Source organism: Notolabrus celidotus, chromosome 5 (genome assembly GCF_009762535.1).
Source record: "Notolabrus celidotus isolate fNotCel1 chromosome 5, fNotCel1.pri, whole genome shotgun sequence".
In the NCBI taxonomy this organism is placed as follows: domain Eukaryota; kingdom Metazoa; phylum Chordata; class Actinopteri; order Labriformes; family Labridae; genus Notolabrus; species Notolabrus celidotus.
In genome coordinates this window covers 15,189,034-15,212,154 of record NC_048276.1, presented here as the reverse complement: position 1 = coordinate 15,212,154, position 23,121 = coordinate 15,189,034, and the positions used below count along the sequence as shown (strand labels likewise).

The following is a 23,121-nucleotide window of genomic DNA, read 5'->3' as shown; positions in this document are numbered from 1 at the left end:
TGCAATTATTCTATTTCCAAATTTAAGCTCTTTGTAAAGGCTGTTACGCCGACTGGTAGCTGCTCTGAACTCCTTTCTTTTAGACTCTCTGATAGCTGCCGTAAACCACGCGCTTCTTTCTCTTGACATTTGTACAGTAAACATGCAGACGGAGTGCTCTGCTGCCCTCATCAGTCCATCCAAAGGATAATTGGAGGCAGTTTTAACAGATACGACACCAATTTAAGTGACGATGCAGGTAACAGACAACAACAGTGTTGAATACTACGACTTTTTAAAGTATTAACGTAAAAAAAAGGTTTAAAAAGTATGACAATCATAATATAATAGCACTTTATGCTATACAAAGAACAGGAGGCACCAGAGAAACACATTTTGTAAGCCCCATATTTTTATTATCGTATTGATTTCAACTTAACCCTCCTGTTATGTTCGTTTCTCTGGAACAGCAACTCTCAACTCAACTCAACTTTATTTATATAGCACCTTTCATACATAAAAACATTTAGCCCAAAGTGCTTCAAAGAGTAACAGACAGTCAGAAAACAACAGCAATGGTAAAATTCTAAAAGGCATGATTAAAAAAAGAATGCTTAAAAAAGAAAAGAAAATCAATACAGTAAAATTAATAAAATAAGTAATAGTGAAAAGAAAAGTTAAAAATATGGTAGAGTTAACGAGATCAGATGAACACAAAATAAATAAGATAAATAAATACATGTTAAAACAATGGTTTAGATAATAATGATTAAAATAATACAAATAATAATACAAATAATAATAATAATAATAATAATAATAATAATAATAATAATGAAGTCCAGGGCTAAAATAAACTACTCCAAATTAAAAGCTAGATTAAAAATGTAAGTTTTAAGTTTACTTTTAAAAATAATCCGCAATAATGTTCCTGGGTCAATTTGACCTTGGGCATATTCAGTTATCCAAAAGTGTCAAAACTCCCAAAAATCCCAATACACATTTTTTTAAATCTCATTTTTAACTCCATTACTAACCATTTAAATCAATATTTAGTCCATTGGTGTTCTTCAATTCTCACAGATCATGGTTCAATAAGGATAACTCATTTGTTTTTCATTAAAATAAATGTTAAAAGTTTGCCATGGTGTTGGAGTATCTGGGAAGGGCAATTGCCTGAAATCTTAGACTTAAAAAGGAATTTTGGGTCATTACTGTGAATGTATTTTGGATTTGGATTTGCTGCATATTTCAAACAACCTGTTTATGTTCTGTGCTGGACTGTTAATATTTTGAAAATGTTCAATAAAAATAATGTTGAGAAGAAAAGAAAAATGTTAAAACGTTTTTTAATGTACTTTGAAAAGCCCTAAATATAAATACAATAGTTTTACATGACATAGATTTTTGGTTATTTTATTTTATTATTTTTTTCATGAAGTGATGTTGATTAAGTAACACAACACTTCTTCACATGCTGCCCAGATTTTTATGCTGCATTTAGCTGGTTTGGAAGGCATATATTACCTAAAATAGACTTTAAAATGAGTCAATTTGACCCGCAACATAACAGGAGGGTTAAAGTAAATCAAGCTCCTATTAATGCAATGCACTAAAATCTAACACATACGTAGGCTTTGATAAGTGGGTGTAATTTGAGTTATGCACAGCATTCGTCACTTGATTTTGAGTGAGTCATGATTTATGAATATCTAATTTTCCTGGTGATACACTTGGTAACATCATAGAGCCTTATGTCGCCCTCTGGTGGTAACTACAGAAAACTATGAGACAGCCTATTTTCACTCTCCTATGTCCAAATAGCTATATAGTGCTGGTTTTTGTAGTGTGATATTTTGTCTTCAATAGTGGACCCTTGCTAATATAAACCACGTCTAGTATGGCTGTTGATTATTCAAGGTAGGAAACCATTTGAGCTAGACAATGGGAGGTTTATGTGGGCTTTTACTTCCCCTCTGTGAAAATGTATTCTTTGCATACTCTTTGTACAAGCAAAATGTGTTGTTTTGTGGACTTGTAAACATGGAGTCTAGCCATTGTACTGCTTTTTTGTTTTTGTGTTCACTTTACTTCATTCTACTACCGGGAATTAAACTACCAACACTGCTAGTATAACTATTGCCACACCACTTCAATAATTAGAACTCTTACTACCATAAATTACACTTCTGCCCCTGTTTCTTAGAGGCACTGTTATTTACTTCACTCATTTAGTCCTTTTTTAAAATGGAGCTCACTTTTCAGAATTGTCATCCATTTCAGTCTGTGTTATCTGCTACAGGAAGGTAGCATTAAACAATGCTCATCTCATACCAAAAAAAGGTTCTGATAATGGCTATCTCGAAATGATCATGGGTTTATACAGTCAACAAAATCGTTCTGTTGTGAGTCAGGACTATGTGGATGATTTCTGTTTAAAAGTTGAATACCATCCAATTCATAATCAGACACACCTTACAGCACCTCATCGATGCGCCCAGAGTAACTGAAAAGAAACCTTGAGAGGAACAAGACCACATCTGGGATGAGTTCATAAGGCATTTAGGGATACATGTGATGCAAACACACTCATGAAGTGATCAGAAATACCACAGTGCTGGAGTTTTTCAGCTGCCTTTGCAAAATTTTGATTGCACGGTTATATATTTTCTAAAGAGACCTGATTGTTGTCGAGGCTGCTTGTGACTTCCATGTTACATAATGATCTAAATGTGAAAAGATCCTGGAATGCATAAAACTATCTGCAGCATGAAACTGTAAACAGTCTCTAAAGAATAGAAACCTATGTGCGTTTGCTCTTGTTATCTTTTCAGAACTACAATCAGGGTTAATTGCCAAGTAGGTTAACAGATTCACAGTATGTGTGTGTTTGCATGTAGTACACAAACAAGATTAAAAAATAAGAGCTCCTGTTGTTTGAAGAAAGTTAAACAGAATTATAGAAATCACATTAATATATAGATATTAATAAAGATTATAGAAACGAGAAAATGTAACAGAATTTGTATACAGTAATACAATCTATTTAAAATCTCTACAAAATACTTTTTTGAACGGAAAATACCAGAAATTGTATTGTAACATTTTATTGGTTTTAACTTTTTAAAAAGTTAAAAAATCACAGAATGAATGAGATATGTTTAATGTATCTTTTTTATCTTAATAACCCTTTTAAAATGATAAAAACTGGGAAAAAAAAACTGAGTTGTATGAAAAATGCATTATTAATTTTTATTTCAGAGAACAGAAACTAAAAACAAATCATGAAGTTATACAGATTATGTACAATTTATCTTTTTCCCTTATGATAAAACTTGAAAAATAACTAAATGACTTATTTTAAATATGATTAATTCAACCTTTTTATTTTTCTATTACTTTGTGTTTTTAAGCATACCATAAAGTATACAAAGTAAAAAAATATATAGAAAAGTTCAATCTAATTGTAAAATCTGTTTTATCTAAGCTATTGAAATTATTTAATAATCAAACAAATTGATAAGCTTGTTCTACTTAATATTTGGATTTTTTTTTCAGTGTAAAGTAAACATTTTTAATACTTCATGTGTTTCTTTTTTAATGTTTCAAATAAAAATATCATTTAAAAAACAAATGATCATATAAAATTGGTTTAATTATTGGTTCATCTTGTTAATGTGATCCCTTTTGAAATAATTATAGCCCTAAAAAAAATCAATGATTCATATAACCATATAAATATAATATAATTTATTTCTATATCTTTAATCTTTTTGAAAATAATGAAAACTTTTGGGAAAAAATTCAAGAATCGCATAAGAATTTCTTTGATTCATTTTCTTCACATGATACTTTGTTTTGCAAAATAAATGAAAACTGTTGAAAAATATTTTTTAACTTTGCATTTTGATTTGATCTAAAACAGAAACACTTTTCTTTGAGAAACATTTCATTCGTCTTAAAATTTACGTTGTTGACTTTCAAACCAAGGCTAAGCCTCAGAAGAAAAGTTCACTCATATTTAAGAGTTCTTCTATAACCATTATTGACATTATTCACACCAAGACCTCCCTGAAAGCTAATATAGAAAGTTTGAATAACTCAAATAACTTCAGGTTTCTGCAGAAATTACACACAAAGGACAGAAAGAACAGTCCATTAGGAAAATAAAATAAGTTTAACATATTACATGTGAACCTTAAGATAAGATCATGTAGCAGCATGTGACTCATCTGCTGTATGTTACTGGCCGATATAACTCTGTCCTCAAACCTGTCAAACCTCCTTATGTGTAGTAACCCCCCCGCCCTCCCTCCTTCAACGCCCCCACAGGCCAACTGCCTCATACACTTGCCCCGAGCACTTACAAAAACAAACACATAATTCTGTCTTTCTCGCTCTCTCTCTCTGTCTCTCTCTCCTCTCTCTCTCTCTCTCTCTCTCTCTCTCTCTCTCTCTCTCTCTCTCTCTCTCTCTCTCTTCCTCTCTCTCTCTTGTCAGTGTGATCAATTTCTTTGACTTCCTTCTTTTGGAGCGGCTGGGCTGAATACCAGAACACAGGATATGCTTCGCAGTGCTCTCAGTTTCACAGCAGCAGCAGCAGAGGCAGAGGCAGAGGCAGAGGCAGAGGCAGAGGCAGCACTAGCAGCAGCAGCCGAGAGAGGGGACGACACACTCTGCAGTCAAGATGAGTGCTGGGGATGTGGTCTGCTTCGGCTGGCTCATTAAATCCCCCCCAGAGAAGAAACTGAAGAGATTTGTGAGTAGGAGTACATGCCGGACGCTTGTTTGTGTCCTCTGCCAGCTAGGAGGGAAGCCGGGTTGTGCTGTTGAGGATTGTGTTTGTGGGCAGATGTGTTTGTGTGTTTGTGTTTGTGTTTGTGTTTGTGCTTGTGTGTGTGTGTGTGTGTGTGTGTGTGTGTGTGTGTGTGTGTGTGTGTGTGTGTGTGTGTGTGTGTGTGTGTGTGTGTGTGTGTGTGTGTGTGTGTGTGTGTGTGTGTCATGACGTGGAATGATGATTTAGAAAGATACCGTGGGCTGTGTGTGCTGCTGTTGGACTCAGCATACTATTCAGTCTCTTTCTTTTATCTTCCTCATTTCTATAACAACACGTTACTTTGGTTCTCTGGCTTGTGGCTCACACTTTAATATGTCTAATAATTATATTTTGCTTGTTTAATAATACATCAATAACTTCACACAGAGATTGAAATATGTATATGTGGTGTCTTACATGAACAGCATACAGCCGTCAACGCTTTGTGGTTGTTGGGGTCATGTGATAACGCTGGGCTAGCCACTCACTCTGTTCTGTGTCTGTTTTTGTGTGTGTGTGTGTGTGTGCGCGCAAAATTGTGAAACATGGGAAGTAATGTCAGAGGCAGCCAGACACTTCAGACTTAAGTGACAAGCAGAAATAGTCCTGCTTTATGATGGCTGTTTCATGCACTTCCTCTATACTAGCGGAGGAGGAGGAAGAGGAGGAGGAGGAGGAGTAGGAGGAGGACATGGGTCATTATTTGTCAACAACAGTGCAGGGAAAGGGTGGGTGGAGGTGTGCGTGTGTTTTGATGAGGTTAGGGGTGGGAAATAGAAACTTATTTTAGCACTATATGCAAATCCTGACTCCAGAGAGCAATGTAAATAGATTTTCAGACTGCTATAAGGACAGACACTCTATCAGGCTCATTATTCAAATATCAGGTACTGACACATTACATTATGGAAATATAGTTTATCATGGTCAGACTTATCTTGGAATACGGTGTGATCTAATGAAATGAAAATCTTCAGACTGTTTTGAAATTGGCGACATCGTTTTGGCTTAATTTCTTTTTTTTTAATTTATATTTTGGGTCTTTTTCACCTTTATTGACAGGACGGCTAAAGAGAGACAGGAAACGTGGGGAATAGGAAGTGGGGGAAGACAATGGTCGACAGGCGGGGAGTCGAACCGGCGACCTCTGCGACGAGGACTGTAGCCTCGATAGGTGGGGTGCTTAGACCGCCAGGCCGCAAGTGCCTCTTCGCTTAGTTTCTAATAGCATCCTTTATACTGGTATTAGAACAAGCATAGGTCTGAAAGCCCGCCTCTTCCATTATACCAGATGGAATATGGGTCAAACAAAAAAATGTAAATACACTGCAAAGGATTGTTCCTCAAACATGCTTTCTGTTATCATAGTTAGTTCTCATCATGCTGACTCATGCCCAAGAGTTCATTTTTCTAAGAAGTTTACTTTTGATTATTTATTTGATTTTGATTTTTTTAATATATTTTTGGGGCTTTTACACCTTACTTTATAGAGGAGAGGACAGTGGATAGTGTAGGAAACCGAGTGAGAGTGGAGGAATGATATGCAGGAAAGAGCCCACAGGCTGGATTAAAAAAATGTCTTATCCCTCTTCATTTAAGACAAATTTACTTAACAAGTAACATCTGAGCAAGATAGAGGGACTTGTTTTAAGACAATGCATCTTAAATATCTTGTTAAGTCAAACAATCTAGAAATGATCTTGTTTTGAGCTGTAATTTAGAAGAAACAAGGTCTATTTTAGATTTCATACATTTTTCAAGCTGAGATCTTATTTGTAGAAGACGGATAATCTTGATTTAAGACAAAAACTTTACTAGATTTAAGTAAATGCATTTTATTGGAGAATCTATCATAAAATAGCTCCATTGATAAAAGAAAGAAAGAAAAGTTGTTTTTTTAAGAGTGGGTTTCAGTTTTCAGGCACTGTTTCTTCTAAATCCGATCAAAATAAACATCCTCAAACTACATGCACACAATGAAACCCCTACTTTTGAGCATAGCTGGCTTACCCTAAGAACAACATGACTGAATATTAGTATATCCAGCTCACTATGAGAAGACATTATATCTCAAAATGCTCAAATTAAACTTTGTAATCTTATTTCAATTACAAGATAATCTTAGACCTAGAGGAGTGCCGCTATAATACAACTCAAATTAAGGTGAATATATCTCAAATGAAGTAGTTGACATGAAATGAATCAGTGCAAAAATCTTTTTTTGAGTGAAAAAATACCAATTGTTAGCATTCGTGGCTTATTCTGAGACACCAAGCTTTAAAATACTGGTCAAATATTGCTTAAAATAAGTTTTCCCTGCTGATTTAAGATCACAATTTTCTAAATATTAAGTCTTATTTTAAGAAATCTTACCAAGCTAATTTTCACTTGTTCTGTTGGCAGATTTTTTTTCTTGTTTTTGGAGGGGCATTTTTTTTTCAGTGTATATGTGCGCTCAACCTAACCATTATGAAAAATCCACATCCAGTTTTTTTTATTTTAAAAAGAGATTTGATTGATCTGTGCTTGATTAGCAAAGTAGACGGGAACCATCATCACAAAGTGTAACAAACACCAACACGGGAGTCATTCAACTTTCCATAGCTGTGATTGTCTGTTTCATACCAACTCAAAAATCTGCTCTGCTGTGGACTGTACCCACCTGTGGGATCTTTGCTGTCGTACCTGTAAGTTTAATGTGTGATTTGGTTGGCAGAGGGGGTGTGACGTTGCTCCACCTGCCAGGATGCTTCTGTGGGTTCCTTGGCTCCACCAGTGCGATATATCGAACCCACTGAGGCGGTATTGAGGCTTTGCATCTCACAATGCGAGGAAATTAAGGTGCACTGTCCATGTTGAAATACATGAATGCAATGAATGCAATGGTTCAGACATTGACAGGTTTGTGGACAGAGTTAGATTGGCTAGTAATATAGAATAGCAGAGTCACATGCAGCCACAAGGTCTTATCTTTAGGGACACACTTGATACGTTAATCTGATTGTATTTTCTTAATTAAATAGTCTTGTGTGTGTATATTCTGCACTGTATGTTACTACTGTGTTCTTAAGATGTTGCAGAAATATAATACTTTGTGCTTTCCAAAGTATTTAACAGGTCTACAGTGCTTTAAATCTGTTTCTTAATGCAGTGTCAATCTATCACTGTTTTCTATAGAATCTCAGAAACCTCTGAAATATTCAGAAGAAATTCTTTCAAATATTAAATCAATTGATTGATTGCTTGATTGTTACTTTACTGTCAAAGTCTAAAATTTGTTGTGCATCACAATTTACAAAATAAATATTTTAAGAGAAGTATCAAAGGTACATTCGGCACAACATTTCATACATCAAATGACATATTCAGAGGCTTTCAGCGTACTTTTGTTGTAAAACTTAACATTCAGTTTCAGAATGAACTGGCCTACAAAAAAGTGCTTCAGTCTTATTAAAATGTGGGACCTTTTATCTCAGATGTGTTGGTAATACTTCATATTCACTATTTGGGGCATGCCTGAGATCAGACACAATAAAAAGTTATCAGCCAGCCTTAGCATGTTTTCATTGTAGACTGATTCAAAGAGTCTCTGGAGTAGCTGACCTACAATCCTTGGACATACTGTATGTCGACCTGGTGGTGGGGCAGGTTAAACAATGTGACGCTGCCAGTGGTGGACAGACACATGTACCATACGTTATTACAGTATTCTGTAAACATGTAACATGTCATACCACATATTGTAAACTTGAGTATACTGAGAAGGGACATTGGCAACTTTTGAACCTGCAAATGCATGAACTTTTTCCCGGTGGAAACATTTTGATGTGTCACATTAGGAATCACACAGATGTAATAATAATGGTTGAACCATAGACTGTATAAAATATGGACGTAGTATCTGTGACATCACCCATCTGTTCCTGACACTGATTTGAAGCCAATCGATGGCAGCAGCCATATTGGAAATGTGGAATTCAATCAGGCATAGTGTGATGTAAAGAGGCGGAGTTTGAGCCTCCTAGCCAAAAGCTATGTGTTCCTGTCAGTCCCCGGAGTCAAGTCAGTCATGTCCTTATTTGGGCAAAAACTTGTAATCTTGATATCTTCTAAACTGTTGCGTTACAAAAAAATTCACCCACCGTACAGTGTGTATCGATAGAGAGATTAGCTACGTAGACCCAAGCCGTTTTTTGAACCAGGCTGTAAACATGTTTATTAATGCTGAAAAGACTGTCTTTTTTGAATTGGTGTCTATGTGGTCTCCGGTGTTTCTGCAGCCAGCCTCAAGCGGATTCTTGATGAATAGCTGTTTATAACACTTCCACATGGGCTTCATAGTTTGAGACCGGAGTTTGCCGCTTGGGTTGAACTCCATTTAGCTTGACCAGTTTAAGGGTCCTGATACTTCTGTCACACTGTCCTAGTAGCTTTGGACACTTTAAGAAAAACAAACCCCTGTTAACGTCATTAGTAAGACTCCAGCCTCTCCCTCTATGACAAGTCAGCGTGTGTGTAAGAGACTTTTTATTTTCCTCCTGGGTTAAGTAAGGTTTCTCTGTTGTCACCCCCACTGAACTCCTGCTTTCATGTGACCACATTTAGATGACATAACAACAACTATTAAACTACACCTACTGGGGAAACCATGAGTGAATCAAAGATTTAGATGAACTAGCAATGGGACCATGTGTTTAGATTATTTGTCAGACCTCTGTTTCTGAATGCAACTCCCTTGATATCTATTTCTTGTGTCTAAAATTCCTGGAAAAGGTTATGAGTCTGCTTTTATTCATCTGAATTATCTCTTGCAAGTTAACACTTTAAACTGCAAACACTTTCTTTAAAAAAAAAAAAAATTAAAAAGCATCTTATCTTGCTCTATTGGATAAGCCTTGATACACTAAACTTTTTGATTTAAGTCTACCTTACATTCACAAAGTATCTCTGTCATCCTTGTCGTTATGGTTTCCTCTGAAATGATGCTTCGTCTTTGACAGTAAGTGTGGTGTTTCTGTTTCCTGGTAAAAACACATAAGCTAGAACCTGACCAAAATACCCACAGGCTCAGGACATGCTGTGTCTCCACACTGATGATGCACAAAACCAAGTGTGAAACTTATATGAACATTTATGCAATATTATTGTAAAGAAGCTTTTTATGGTCATAACTATTTTTGAATATGAAATATGACACCCACACAACCAGGCTGCTTACACCCTCTTTGAAGAAGGATGGAGTAGTTTCATGTTAGGAGGGGATCTTTAGAGCTATAATTATCTGTTAACAGTTTCAGTGTGAAGTTTTCGGTGCTCAGTAGAAAACAGTGACCCAGAGCTGTATAAATACCTCTTTCGTTGTTGTGTGAGACATTTTCTGTTAAATACAGTGAACTTCCTCTTTTCTATACTTCTGGGAAATTTTTGTTGAAGTTCCGCATACTGACATATCAAAAGAAAAAAAAAGGTTTAAATTTGCGAAGTTAGAGAAGAGCAGGAACTGTAAACTTATTCCCATGACTACAATAATAGTGGTGAAGGAGGAAAGAGAGACATTGTTGTTGTTGTTATTGTAAGAATTTTGTAGGAATGAATGGTACAAATAAAACTTAACTTCAAGATGAACTGTTTGTTACTTTCTTCTGCAGGCCTGGAGGAAACGCTGGTTTGTGCTGCGAAGGGGTCGCATGAGCGGTGATCCTGATGTTTTGGAGTACTATCAGAGTAAGAACTCCAAAAAGCCCATCCGCACCATCGACCTGAAAGAGTGTGAGGTGGAAATGCTGAACGGACAACTCAGAATAAAACGGGACTTTCATGGAAAGCACCTCTTTGTGGTGAAGACGTCCTCACGTGTTTTCTACCTGGTGGCTAAAACTGAGGAGGAGATGAACGGCTGGATCAGCAGCATCAGTCAGATCTGTCAGTTTGGGAACCTGGAGGACGCAGGTAAACACACAGAGAGGTTTTTTTTTGTCTTTGTAACTTAAGATTTGGCCGGGAGTAAAACTGCTCTTGGCAAGACTTTTAGTTTACTGGAGTCTATTGGAATAGTGTTAACCAAAAGGTGAAGTTTACACTGTTCACAGATTGGCCCATTAAATTGGTGTGACTCATCTCAGCACAGGACGTGGTGAAGATAAAAAAACAAGCTTTAAAATGAGGTCAAAACAAAATGTTTGTTTAGTGCTGTTGGGTTTCTTATGAACCACATGAGTTAACTGACACTTTGCACAATGTTTGTTAAACCCCTCAGACTTCTAATATTGACATGTTCTTCAAAATCGCACAAACTGAGGCTTTGAACTGAATATATAGCTTGCAAATACCACTAATGTATGTGCACAACTAATATAATGCTAAATCATCAAGTATAATTTCATTTATAGGAGTATTAAGTGTTAATTTAAGAAGGGGAATTTGTTTGTTGTTGTTTTTAGTAAAAATGAAATCTCAATCTTTCTTTGACCTGGTTTTCCGGTGAGCTGGTAGTATTTCATGGTGATACATTTCTCTCTAACTGTGCTCCTTCACCGACAAACAATCTCATGACAAGACACTATGGTTAAAACCATTAGATACAAATCATATCTGACTTTGCTTTTACAGCAACAGCAAAAACATCTTAATGTTTTGCATTTTTGTACACTGCAGTTATTCACACTCGCTCCTGGGATGGCTACATTTTGATTAAGTCAGATTATGGACATGTTTTAACGACTCTTAATAAACAAAGAGTGGCCTTGTATTTTATAGTAAGTCAGACTGGTTTCAAAAGACATATTCAACAGTTTGAGATGCTGTTGTTGTGTCTACTTGCCTTTCACATAGTGTGCTGCTGCTGCAGCTGTTTTGATGGAAATAAACAGGGATGTCACCAGGAATTCTGGTGTGGGCCCCACTACCACCACATTGTTCTTACGACCAATACAATCTTTAAAGAACTCTAACTTTGTGTGAAACCGTTAAAGTTGAGGATCAATAACAACAAGAGAAAAGGTGTGATAATTCTCAAAAACATCTGAGGTCATATTTATTTTTACACACAGTGAATATTTCACACATCAACAGAAGTACAGGAAGGTGCAGAGAACTAAAGTCTATGTCAGATGCAATAAAAATATAGGTACTTTCCTCAAACTTCTAAAATATTCTATTAGTTGTATTAAAGTAGTATTTATGAAAGTCTGTTGCTATAAGTGAACATATGATGTAATGTATGTTGAAGTACTTTTTCTATAGAAATCAGATTAATTTAAATTACCTTTGCTTTCTTTACCCTCTCTACTTTCAAACTGATGCAGCAGTGCTAACCACCTCACTACTGTGCTGCCTGTCACATTATGGTAATTCAAAAGCATACTCCAGTTTGCAGTGGGTCGAATCCAGAAAGTTCCATTTCCACGCAGGATGGCCCCGACTGGGATTTTGCTCCACATGGAAAAGACCCTGTTCGGATTTGAACCCAGATCCTGCCTGCTGTAAGGCCTCAGTGCTAACTACAGCATCAAATTGCAGCTGTGCAGGCCTTTCTCCTCCAGGTTTATCTACTTTCTAATACATTATGTTGAATCAGAATCCTGGTCCAGACTGCAGTTGGCAGAAACCAGAGCTTTCTACCTCCACACAGGAAGGCCCCTGCAGGTTGCAAGGTGTCAGTGCTAACCGCTACACTAAAGCCGCTTTTTGACCGCAGGAACTTTACCTCGGAACTAGGGACTTTATCCCTGAACTACATGCGTTTCAACCGGAGGAACCAGGGTCAAAATTTAGTTCAAGGATAGATAATCTCCCCCCTGGGACTTTACCCCTGAACTACATGCGTTTTAACCGGAGGAACCAGGGTCAAAATTTAGTTCAAGGATAGATAATCTCCCCCCTGAAGAACCCCTGCTTGGGGGGTAGTACTTTTCAAAGGTCCTGGGACTATCGGTTTAACGTAACAGTGTTTGTGGAGTTTACACAGTTGTTGAAACACAGAGGGAGTTCTTGGGAATGCATACTAGTTTCGTTTTTTATTAAGATTTCAAAATATTATTTAATATCATTTTTTTCTCCATACGTCACTGGCCTGATTTGCACAATCTACCCAGGACTTCAGCCTGCAGTCGAAACGCAGACAACAGTGGGGGCACAGGAACCTTTTAGTTCCGGGGAAAGTAGTTCTGGGGGCTAAAAGACCCCAGTACATTATACCTTCTAAAGCATGATCTGAATAACTAGAATGGGCGGAACCTTGAACAAGTTGCCTCCACATGAAAAGCCCCCTGCTGGGATTCAAACCACAAACCTGCTTGCTTTGAGGTGTCAGAGCCAACAACCACAATAACTTTGCTAGGCCTTGTTGTTTAGGTTTATTTACTCTTTGGTAATTTAAATGCTTGCTCTATTCTGCAGTGGTCAGGGGCCAGAATATTCCTGCTCCACACTGAAAGGCTGCTTGAGCAATTTAGTGACTAACAGACGACTAAAGGGGCTGCGTCCACTAACGCTTTTTTTTTTTTTTATGTTTTTTTTTTTGCACTGACATCGCCAATGACCTCAATTTCAGAGTGCTTCTCACCAGCACTTACTGTTGCTAGGTTACAAAAGTTGTCCTGTGGCACTTCTGCTTCCCTTAGTAGTGACATTTAAGTCTGTTTTAAAATACTCTGTATACTTCACATTTGTGACATTTGAAAAGAAAATGCAAAAACAATAGACAGAAATTGTGTAGAAGCATAAGCAGCATGCAGCATGCAGCTCTAGACCTGAAAATTGTGCCTCAGGCAAACAAGTGTGTTTTTTCTTACCTCCGCCATTGCTGAGGACAAAGTGGAGTCCTGTCCATGCTTGATCCGGATTGGTCAGTGATGAAGAAGTGACACTGACTAGCGTGACTGTAACTACTTTCAGCTGAGAGTGCAACGACTAAAATAAGCTGATGCTGTTTTGTGCTGAAAATGTATAACTGCATTTGGTTAGAACAGAAAATATGAGCTGCCAGTGCAAAATTTTGTAAGAGTGGACACAGCCCCTAAAAGACATGTCTATAAAACATGGATGTAGTCTCAGTGACAGTATGTTCCGACTGATCACTGATTACTTTTTGCCATGAATTGAGGAGTCTTTCAATCCCAGTAGCTTGCAGTATGCTTTTCACGGTGAATCCACCAATTATATACACAATGAATGGGGACGAATATTCAATTGTGTCAGTTTGCTTACAAAGGGCACCCAACCTTAGCTAGAAACAGGCAAAAAGGTGGAGTTGAGGCCATTGCCTTGCCTTAAAGGTGACATATCACACTTTTTTCATCAATATATATTGGTCTAAGAGGTCCCCAAAACATGTCTTTAAAGTTTATGCTCAAAAAAACACTTTGAAATCAGATTTTGGCATGCCTGAAAAGCCCTCTTCTTCAGCCCTCCTCAGAACATGCTGTTTTCTCTCTGACCACGCCCCCTCATCCACTAGATCTTCAAATCTGCAGACGTGGGGAGTAAAACCGACCTTTGTGTTTATTAAGACAGCCGACAACTAGCATGCCTCCCTCCTAAGCTCCTTGTTAGCACACACGTGTGCAGGGAATGAAAAACGGAGGACAGTTGAGTTGTATTTTATACAGTCTATGAGCTGAACAAGCTCAGAGCTCTGACCTCCGTGACAGACCGCATATTGTTGTGACGTAACAAAAACACGGAAGTCTGAAACGGCTCGTTTCACACACATTTACAGAAAGGTGTAGAAATCAAAACAGGGGCAGAATGGATTTTTTCATTCTCGGGGGGTTTGTAGACATGCCAGGGAAACATATTTCAGGTAGAGAACCATTAAAAAGTCGATTTTGCATGATATGTCACCTTTAAAAAAGCTACAATGTGGGCTACTTGTCAGCTGAATCATTTATAACCATGCATGGTCAGGAGTATTTATCATAGACTGGCCTTAGACATAGACTGTATAAAATATGGACATAGCACCCATGACGTCACCCATCTGTTCCTGTGGAAACTAGGCCTGAAGTAGATCCTTCTAGGATCTCAAAAGAGTTTTATAAGATGGCACCTCATTACTTTTGCAAAGGATTGTTCAACGTTGTTTGACACCCGCATGAGAACACGAGGGTCCTTTAAGGGTTACAAATGTTTTATGAGAACAAGCAAAGTCTTTTGGATATGTTCTTCCTGCACATGGCTCTGCAGGCACAACCTTGACTCTGTGGCCTTGAAAGAAATGGAATGAAACAAATTTCTGAGCGAAGGCCGATCTGTCTAAAGATTGAAGAATGTATTAACGAAAAAGGAAGCAGGGCTCACGTATGTCTTCCTCTGATGTTCTTGCAAAATAGAAAATCTTTCAGACTCACCTGCTCTTTCTTTATTTGAGTGTATGCTGTAAGAAATGTGTGTCTGCACAGTTCGCTCGCATTTCTTGTCAGCATGTTGTTGTCAGTTTTCTTGTAAGTGGTTGTAACATTTCTGAAACTACAACTCTCTGTTCCTCTCTGCTTCTTCTGAACAGAAAGCTCAGAAGAGAGCTTCCCTCACACCCCCACCTCCCTCCAGCCATCCCCTGATAACTCTGACCGAACGTCTGTTTCCAGCCAGCTTGATTCCACTCATCCACTGGACTACCTGTTTCTGTCTCAGTGTGAGACGGGGAGTGTAAGCACCAGTAGGTATGTACAATCTATGGAAATGTTTTAACATTAGAAGGAATAATAGAAACAGGTTGTGTTTAAGAATTACATCTTATCATTTTCTTTTCTCTCTTTGTAGACTTGACAGCTTCTCAAACTCTGAGATCTCTCTGGAGCAGAGGTCATCAGAAGACATGGTCAAAGACCTCCCCTCACCTCTGTTCACTGATTCCTCTTCATCCTCGATCTCTCATGTGCCCAGCCCCAGTCCATCTGTCTTCCCCCATGGCAGATTGACTAACCCTCCTTTCAGCGCTCCATGCACCTCTTTGGCTTTACCATCCTCCTCCTCCTCTCCTCTCCTTCACTGTGCCACAAGTGTCTTCCAGTTCGACAAACCCTACCCCTCAGTGTCGTTTGAGGCAACAAGCGACACACAAACACCTCCTCCGCTGCCACCAAAACCTAACCACCTGTCAGAGCAACTAAGTGATGAAGGACTGAACAGGCTAAGGGCGATGAGTACACAACATTTCTCAAGTCATGGAGCTCTAATCCCCAGGAGGACATCTTTGTCGAGCTTGGACCATCTAAGAATAGGTATGTGTGCTCAATGAGAGATTGGTCTCTCAGTAGGCTGTAACATTTGAGAATATAAACTCATTTTTATCTTCATTATGTGTCTGTTTTAGGAGATGCTGAAACAAGAATGATGAGGAACAGAAGACAAAGTCTTAACTTGGTGAGACCTTCAACTGCAGAGAATAATTCGCATTCAATAAGATCTTGTTCATATTAAATAATAAAAAGCTAAATATGCTCATTAGCTTGCTATGCTAAGAGGAGACAGGATTGATTCCAATGTTATGAGCCATAACTATAAAAGTATTTCAAGGAGCTTGTTAGCCTAGCTTGGCTAAGCACAAAGACAAGAAGTGGTACATATAGGGTTGCCAGCCGTCCCGTAAAATACGGAATTATCCCGTATTTCACAATTATACATTGCGTCCCATTTTGAATCAATACGGGACGCGGTTTGTCCCGTATTTCCAATTTGCCTTGAATGCAGCACAATTCCAACATCAGATAGCTCCCGCCTTGGTTGGTTGTTTTTAGGCATGAGGAATAAGTGCTGATCATTGATTGGGTTAGAGAAAGTCAGAGGAAATCAGAAGCAAACATGTCTGCGCCTGCATCTGGTACTCTGCCCCGAAATGCAAACGGATGCAAAAATACAGACGTGAGTGGGAAAATTCGTACTTGAAGCATCTGCGGAGGCACAAACAGTAAGCTTATTAATACCTAATAAATAAATATATGATTGATTTGGAAAGAGGTATCCTACTAATGAATCAACAGTATGAGATGTTAAAAAGGAATAAATTATGTTTAAGCTACCATAGTGTTTCACTTAATATTTTTCGTAGATAGGCTATTTCTCATCAATACATCAAGAATAGACATTTCATTAATACAATGAGAAAAAAAATTCAATACAATATTGATAGTACCATTCATGATTTCATGAGAAAACAATAAAAAGACAGACAGGACAGAATAAATACAGAAATACTATATCCTTACTGTTTATTTAATTAGTCAAACACAACCTCAGCTACAACAGTTTAGGCTGTGGACACAAACTTAATCAGAAGATATTCAGTGATTCCAAAATTGGAAAGAAAATGTCTCTAGGGAGTTAACTAGCTTGTAAGCATTTACTCAAGTTGTGTGATGTGTATTTAATTGTTGTATCTGCTTTTACACAGTTTACGTTTACAGATATTTTCTGAAAAATAGTGTTATTAAGTACTTCAAACTTTAACTAATACGTTATTAAAACAATGTCTTTATAATGATTTACCACAACTGGTGCCCCACCCCACTACTAGGCCATTGGTGGTCGGGTCCCTGCAGAGTGGCGCCCCCACTGACGGGGGTGTCCTTTATTTTTCTGCTTGGAAGGTGGCAACCCTACGTACATACCTCATTCATTTATTTTAGTTTCAACAAGTTCACAACCTTTTCTTTCTTTCTGATGGAGCTAAAGCTAAACTATGAAATGGTTAGCTTAGCCTAGCTTCCATTGACACTTTGCTGGTTGCCTCGCCCAGCCAAGAAATAGTCAGAGCGGCACATTGCCCCCCACAACTTCTCTAATGCCAACTTATTTTGTGCAGACATGAGAAATGAAATACATTTTGTTAGCCAGCTGGTGCTCACGGGCAGATTTTATCAGTCACTAAAGAACCAGGCTAACTGCTGCTCCCGTTTCCTCTCTTTGTGCTGAGCTCGGCTAACTTTCTGCTCTGTATTTTCATATTTACCGTATAGTTATGACAATTGTTTGACTTTTTTTTTTTAACATAAATCTGTCCTTCAAAGAAACCATGGAGATATAACGTTCACAATACTCAGCAGTATTTTTGTATTCTAGAAGACATGAGTCATCTAAAAAATGTGAAAGATGCTACATGAAAATCAGAACTTGAACTCGAATGACAGTTTTGTCTGATCTTGTGATGCTTTGTCTTTCAACAGCCTTGTTTAAATACTGTAAGAGTTCAAACCTATGAGGATGAGTCATATGTGCCCATGGCTTCCCCTTCTCCCCCTGTTACCACCACTGGAAGTGACGGTTACATCCCCATGAGCCCTAGGACATTCAGCTTCCTCAATACAAACGGCAACACTGAGTCCTCTACACCTCTTGGCCCACTGATATGTCAACCTGGAGATCTTGCACCGCCTCCGATTCACCGGCATCTTAAGCCTCGATTAAGGCGAGGTTAGAGCCTTTTTGGATTCATGTTAACATTGTTAATTTTTACCTAAGCTTTAAACTTTACAGCTGGGGTACTTGTGATGTGTTTGAGTCTGGGTTAATAAATATGAAAGAGGGTCAGACTTCCTGTATCTAAGCCACAATGGACATCCATTGCTGTGCTAATGACTACTCATTTAAATATCGGGACAGACACAGTGATCTGTATTGGGCATCACTTTTGAAAGCTGACCTTTTCTTCCCACATTGAAGCACTGAAATCAGTCTCATAACTTTGTCCTTTGTTGGTTCACAGTTCGACCCCCGCCGCTTGACTTGAGAGGCCTCTCTACAATCACTGAGTGTCCCACTCACCTTCCTCTAAGCAGAGCCCTGACTGAATCATGGTGAGAGGAAAAACAGTCTCCTCATGCACAAAATCTTACCTGCACATGGTTTATCTATTGAAACAAAAATGATGCAGAATTTTATAAAAGAAAACGATTAAGTGTTACTCATGTTGACCTAATACAAATGTCAAACATAAACTCTCTTAAAAACAAGTTTCTGCAAACATTTCTTAACCCTCCTGTTATGTTCATTTCTTAGGGACAGCAATCGTTTTCCTGGGTCAATTTGACCCGGGGCATATTTAATGATCCAAAAGTGTCAGAACCCAAAAAACCCCAATAAACATTTTTCAATCTCATTATTAACTCCATTACTAACCATTTGAATCAATATTAAGTGCAATGGTGTTCTTTAATTCTCACGGATCATGGTTCAATGAGGATAACTCACTCGTATTTAATGAAAATTCCTGTTAAAACTTTTTTTAATGTAAATTGGAAAGCCCTAAATATTATTACAATAGATTTACATGAGTTAGATTTTTGTTAATTTTATTTTCCATTTTATTATGATTTTTTTATGAAGTGATGTTGATAAATTATTATATATGTTGATTGCACTAATTACGCCAAGCAGCAGAAGTTTAATGCCGAAAAAATACTTAATATATTTTTATAAGATTTTTGACTTTAAAATGGGTCAAATTCACCCACAATATAACAAGAGGGTTAAAATAAAAATATCTTAAACCATCTACAACATTTGATTTGGTTATTGTTCAGGGATCAAACCTGCAGACAAGTATAAAATAGAATACTAGCAGTTTCCAATCATGTGTTTTGGGTGTAGTTCTGGCTACTTGCTTGAAAATCAAAAGCCACTAAAATTCATTTAAACCTTGTTTTAAATAGACTGTGCTAACACATCTTTGGGATCATTTTTGTTTTATGTTTTTAAAACTTCATACATGGTTGATAAAATTACATTAACTCATCTAATGTTTCGTATTTGTCTTTTAAATTTCAGCTTTTCAATGAAATCATTACCGCTTGACAGAAGACTTGAGAACGGGGATCCAAGAGATGAAAACACAAACTGCACTGAAATGGTAAAATATCATTTTATATTTGTATTAGTTTATATGTAGCACACACACCCAATAATGCATTGTGAAAATATTTTTTTCATTCCCCGAAGCAGAGCATGAAAGATGTATTTTTCAGAAATGTAGTGACCTAGTTTCATCAGTTAGGGGATATTATACAAATATAGTATGTTGTAAAGAGAAGCTGGGCTTTATTCCCCCCCTGACAAAAATGTATTATGGATTATTATCAGTAACCATTGTCATGTAACTCGAATCAATAACGACAACAAAAAACATTCTTCACACCAGATCAAGTCAGATAAATCCTACATTAGAGTAACTGGACTCTCTGTAGGTGTAGAAATAAAAAATGTTATCTCCACACAGCTAAAAAATGTGGGAGTGGAAATTGTTTCCAAAATCTTCTGATCAGCAGATCGTAATCACACTTGGGGTGTTTCCAGAGAGTGTGCATCTCAGTGTAATTTTGCCTAAGCTGATTCCGTCAAGGGTGCATAATTAATTGATTTCCCAGAAAAGATTAAGAAAGCATGTTAGTCATATACTGTGTGCTTAACTCCCTTCAAAATGAAGGGCGGGGAGTGCATACATTCTAGACATAAGTGGCTTTCTATGTTTGTTTGTTTTTTGCTCAATCTGAAAATTAACAGCCAATTCATGGTCTACTTAAATTACAGCACATATTGACAATAAAAAAAAAACTGACAAAGTTGTCATTTAAGGAAGTATAATAAGAATAAAATCATTATAACCGTTAGTGGTGATGACTCAGCAAAATCTCCACCTGTTTCTTTCTCTGACAGGAGTCCATGCAACAGTTCTGTCTCCCTTTTGATGGAGCCGCTCAGCCGTGGGCGAGAAGATCAATCCTTGACTACTTGTCACTGGATTTCAATTCTGCATCCCCCTCACCTGTACAGAAGGTACATTTGGATCAGATAAATGACCCTGATTTGTTTTTTTTACCACTATTTTACAACACTTCTGCCTACACCTTCAAAATGCTTGAAATGTTTGGAATGTTGCAAGACCCTCTTTGAGGTGAAGATAGAATACCCAAAACCACAGAAGACTGATCTTCACATTGTGAAAGGATTTTTTACTAGCCCGCTAGCCTGCACTTTGCAAAGGTGTGTCAGTAAAAGACATATAGCAACATCCCTCATCCTTATTCAAATTTCTTAAACAGCACTCACCACAAGCGTAAAAATGCTTAGAACAAGAATTCACTGCCTAAATCTGACATCACACAGCAGCTAATTTTTGGACAACCAACTCAACACATCATAACACACCTCTTTTTTATGTGTTGCAGAAACCTTTCCTGTCTGATGAGCACAAAGTGGATTATGTGAAGGTGGATGAGAAGAAGACACAGGCACTGCAAAACACCAAAATGGAGTGGACTGATGTTCGGCAGTCGAAAACATAAACGGAAAAAAAAATCAGGAACACTTGGTTTTGAGTAGACTAACACCATATATATGACACCAGCATGGAATAAATATATGAAGAGGACCAAAACAATTTCAAAGCACTTTGAAAAACAGTCTCAAAATAGAAGCACAAGAGGAAGTGAGCAGTTTTATGCTTGTTTGCTGGGTGAAAACTCCAAATTGCACTGTAAAAACGTATTTTACTCTCAGTAGATCTGATCTATACTGTAAATAATACCAGACTGTGCACTGTATCACAATGATTTTTACTGTAGCATAAAGTTTGACCAAATTTTGAAAAGGGCATCATATTGCTTCATTGTCTGTGTGACTTGCTATAATTGTAAGTATGATTTTAGCTTGAAAGAACAAGGAACGTCCCCCCACCCCCACAATGTTTTATGAACATAATTAATGCAGGCTAAGATCTCGCTTTCTCCTAAAATGAACTGTTCATAGAAAGGATTCTTTGTACCTACTCTTTTCCTGCCTTTAAGCCAAATATTTATTAGTCCAATTTCAATAGAAGCAAACTGTCATGACCTCTGTTTTCATGAATGATGACTAAAATTACACTGAAACAAAGTTCCCTTTCCAGAAAAAGATCCTCTCATTTTCCCAGAGGTTTTATTTATTGATTTTGTTATTTATTTTATATTATTATGTCTTTTGTCTCATGTATGCATCTACCCTGCTGGCAATTTTTCACGTTAATGCTCTGATGATTGCAAATAAAGTTTATATTTGAAAAAAAAAAACATTTTGAGCCATAGTAGATGGAAAGACCTCACCCTGTTAAGATAGTAATTCTTATGCAGAAGAATGTGTGAAAATAATGTGTAAAACAGACAACCCTTGAATGCAGTGGTAGATAATATGATTTTAAGATTGCACCAATGGACACAAGCTTCTCAAAGTCTGAAAACTAATACTGCTACTACTTATTATTTTATTTAATTCATGGTTTTTTTCCCCTTTTATTTATTTATTTATTTATTTATTTTACAGCTACTACAAAGTACTCGGACCGTTAAAAAGACCTGATGTTGCAGAATTTCATTTAGCATTCAATTTTGTTTCATATATTATTTTTTTATTTGTTTTTTTAAATCAATTTATTGCCATTGATGACAATGATAGATTAATATGACTGTGAGTTAACGGACAAACATTTGCCAGGTAGTCAGAGAGAAACAAAAAGAAAAAGAAATAAAGCAAAAATAACAGTTTTTAAGGCTTTAAGGCAGGGGTGTCAAACATACGCCCCGCGGGCCACAACCGGCCCGCCAGTCTCCAACCCGGCCCGCGGGATGACTCTTCAAAGTGAAAAAATTACAGAGAAGACCTTAAATGCAATTTTCACTTCATGATCCAATTAGCACTAAAGTTTACGTATATGTAAACTTGTCAAAGCAGGAGCTGCGGATCCACAATCTTCGAAAGGAGCCTCACATCGTGCACGTGCTTAGGTTTATACATGCACATGCTTCACAGGCACTAGACTGCTGCATACAACACTGTCCAGCAAGCAAACAGTTCACGCTCAAGCTGAAGGGTCCACAATAATCAAGTTTACCTTCTTCGTTATTATAATCTATCTGCTTTTTATTTCACTATGTCAGGTGACAGGGAAACCTGTGTGCTCGCAGCAGGTTTAAGTGCTTAAAGAATATAATATTTGGCCCCACTTTGAGACTCATCATGGCGGAAAAAACAACAACTGTTTTTGTAAAAAAGATAGTTCATCAAATGTTAGACGGAGTCCTGAGAAAATGCTACATTCAAATTCATGCTAGTTTTCCGTGACTACCAACCCTAGCATTAACTACAATTTTTCAATAAAAGTAACTGCTATTTCAGATTTGTCCTCTGGGGGTCGCATACAATCATAGTGCTGATGGAGCGCGCCCGAACATCGCTTTTTTTCCAGGATTTTTTTTCTCAAAGCGAGAAAATAGATTACTTGCTGTTTGCATAATCTGGTTGAGATTCATAAAGACTTGTTGGAGCACTATAAGACTACACCCCTATACAACACTGTCCAG

General features: G+C 37.4%; 1 protein-coding gene across 1 annotated transcript; it reads left to right on the top strand.

Moving 5' to 3' along the window:
* The first annotated feature begins 137 nt into the window (after window positions 1-137).
* On the top strand, window positions 138-21,823 carry gab3 (GRB2 associated binding protein 3). The gene is made up of 11 exons (XM_034682890.1): window positions 138-238; window positions 4,480-4,738; window positions 10,444-10,744; window positions 15,300-15,456; window positions 15,557-16,017; window positions 16,110-16,159; window positions 17,959-18,205; window positions 18,498-18,588; window positions 19,559-19,640; window positions 20,444-20,563; window positions 20,956-21,823. Exons 2-11 carry the CDS (start codon window positions 4,667-4,669, stop codon window positions 21,070-21,072), a joined length of 1,698 nt encoding a protein of 565 aa, XP_034538781.1. The 5' UTR covers window positions 138-238; window positions 4,480-4,666; the 3' UTR covers window positions 21,073-21,823.
* The last annotated feature ends 1,298 nt before the right edge of the window (window positions 21,824-23,121 follow it).

Bases quoted from the DNA above. Each gene is read 5' to 3' on its own strand.
- gab3 (XM_034682890.1), top strand. From the start codon at position 4,667: ATGAGTGCTGGGGATGTGGTCTGCTTCGGCTGGCTCATTAAATCCCCC. The intron at 16,160-17,958 runs GTGAGACCTTCA...GTCTTTCAACAG, and splicing joins GAAGACAAAGTCTTAACTTG to CCTTGTTTAAATACTGTAAG. The intron at 18,206-18,497 runs GTTAGAGCCTTT...GTTGGTTCACAG, and splicing joins TAAGCCTCGATTAAGGCGAG to TTCGACCCCCGCCGCTTGAC.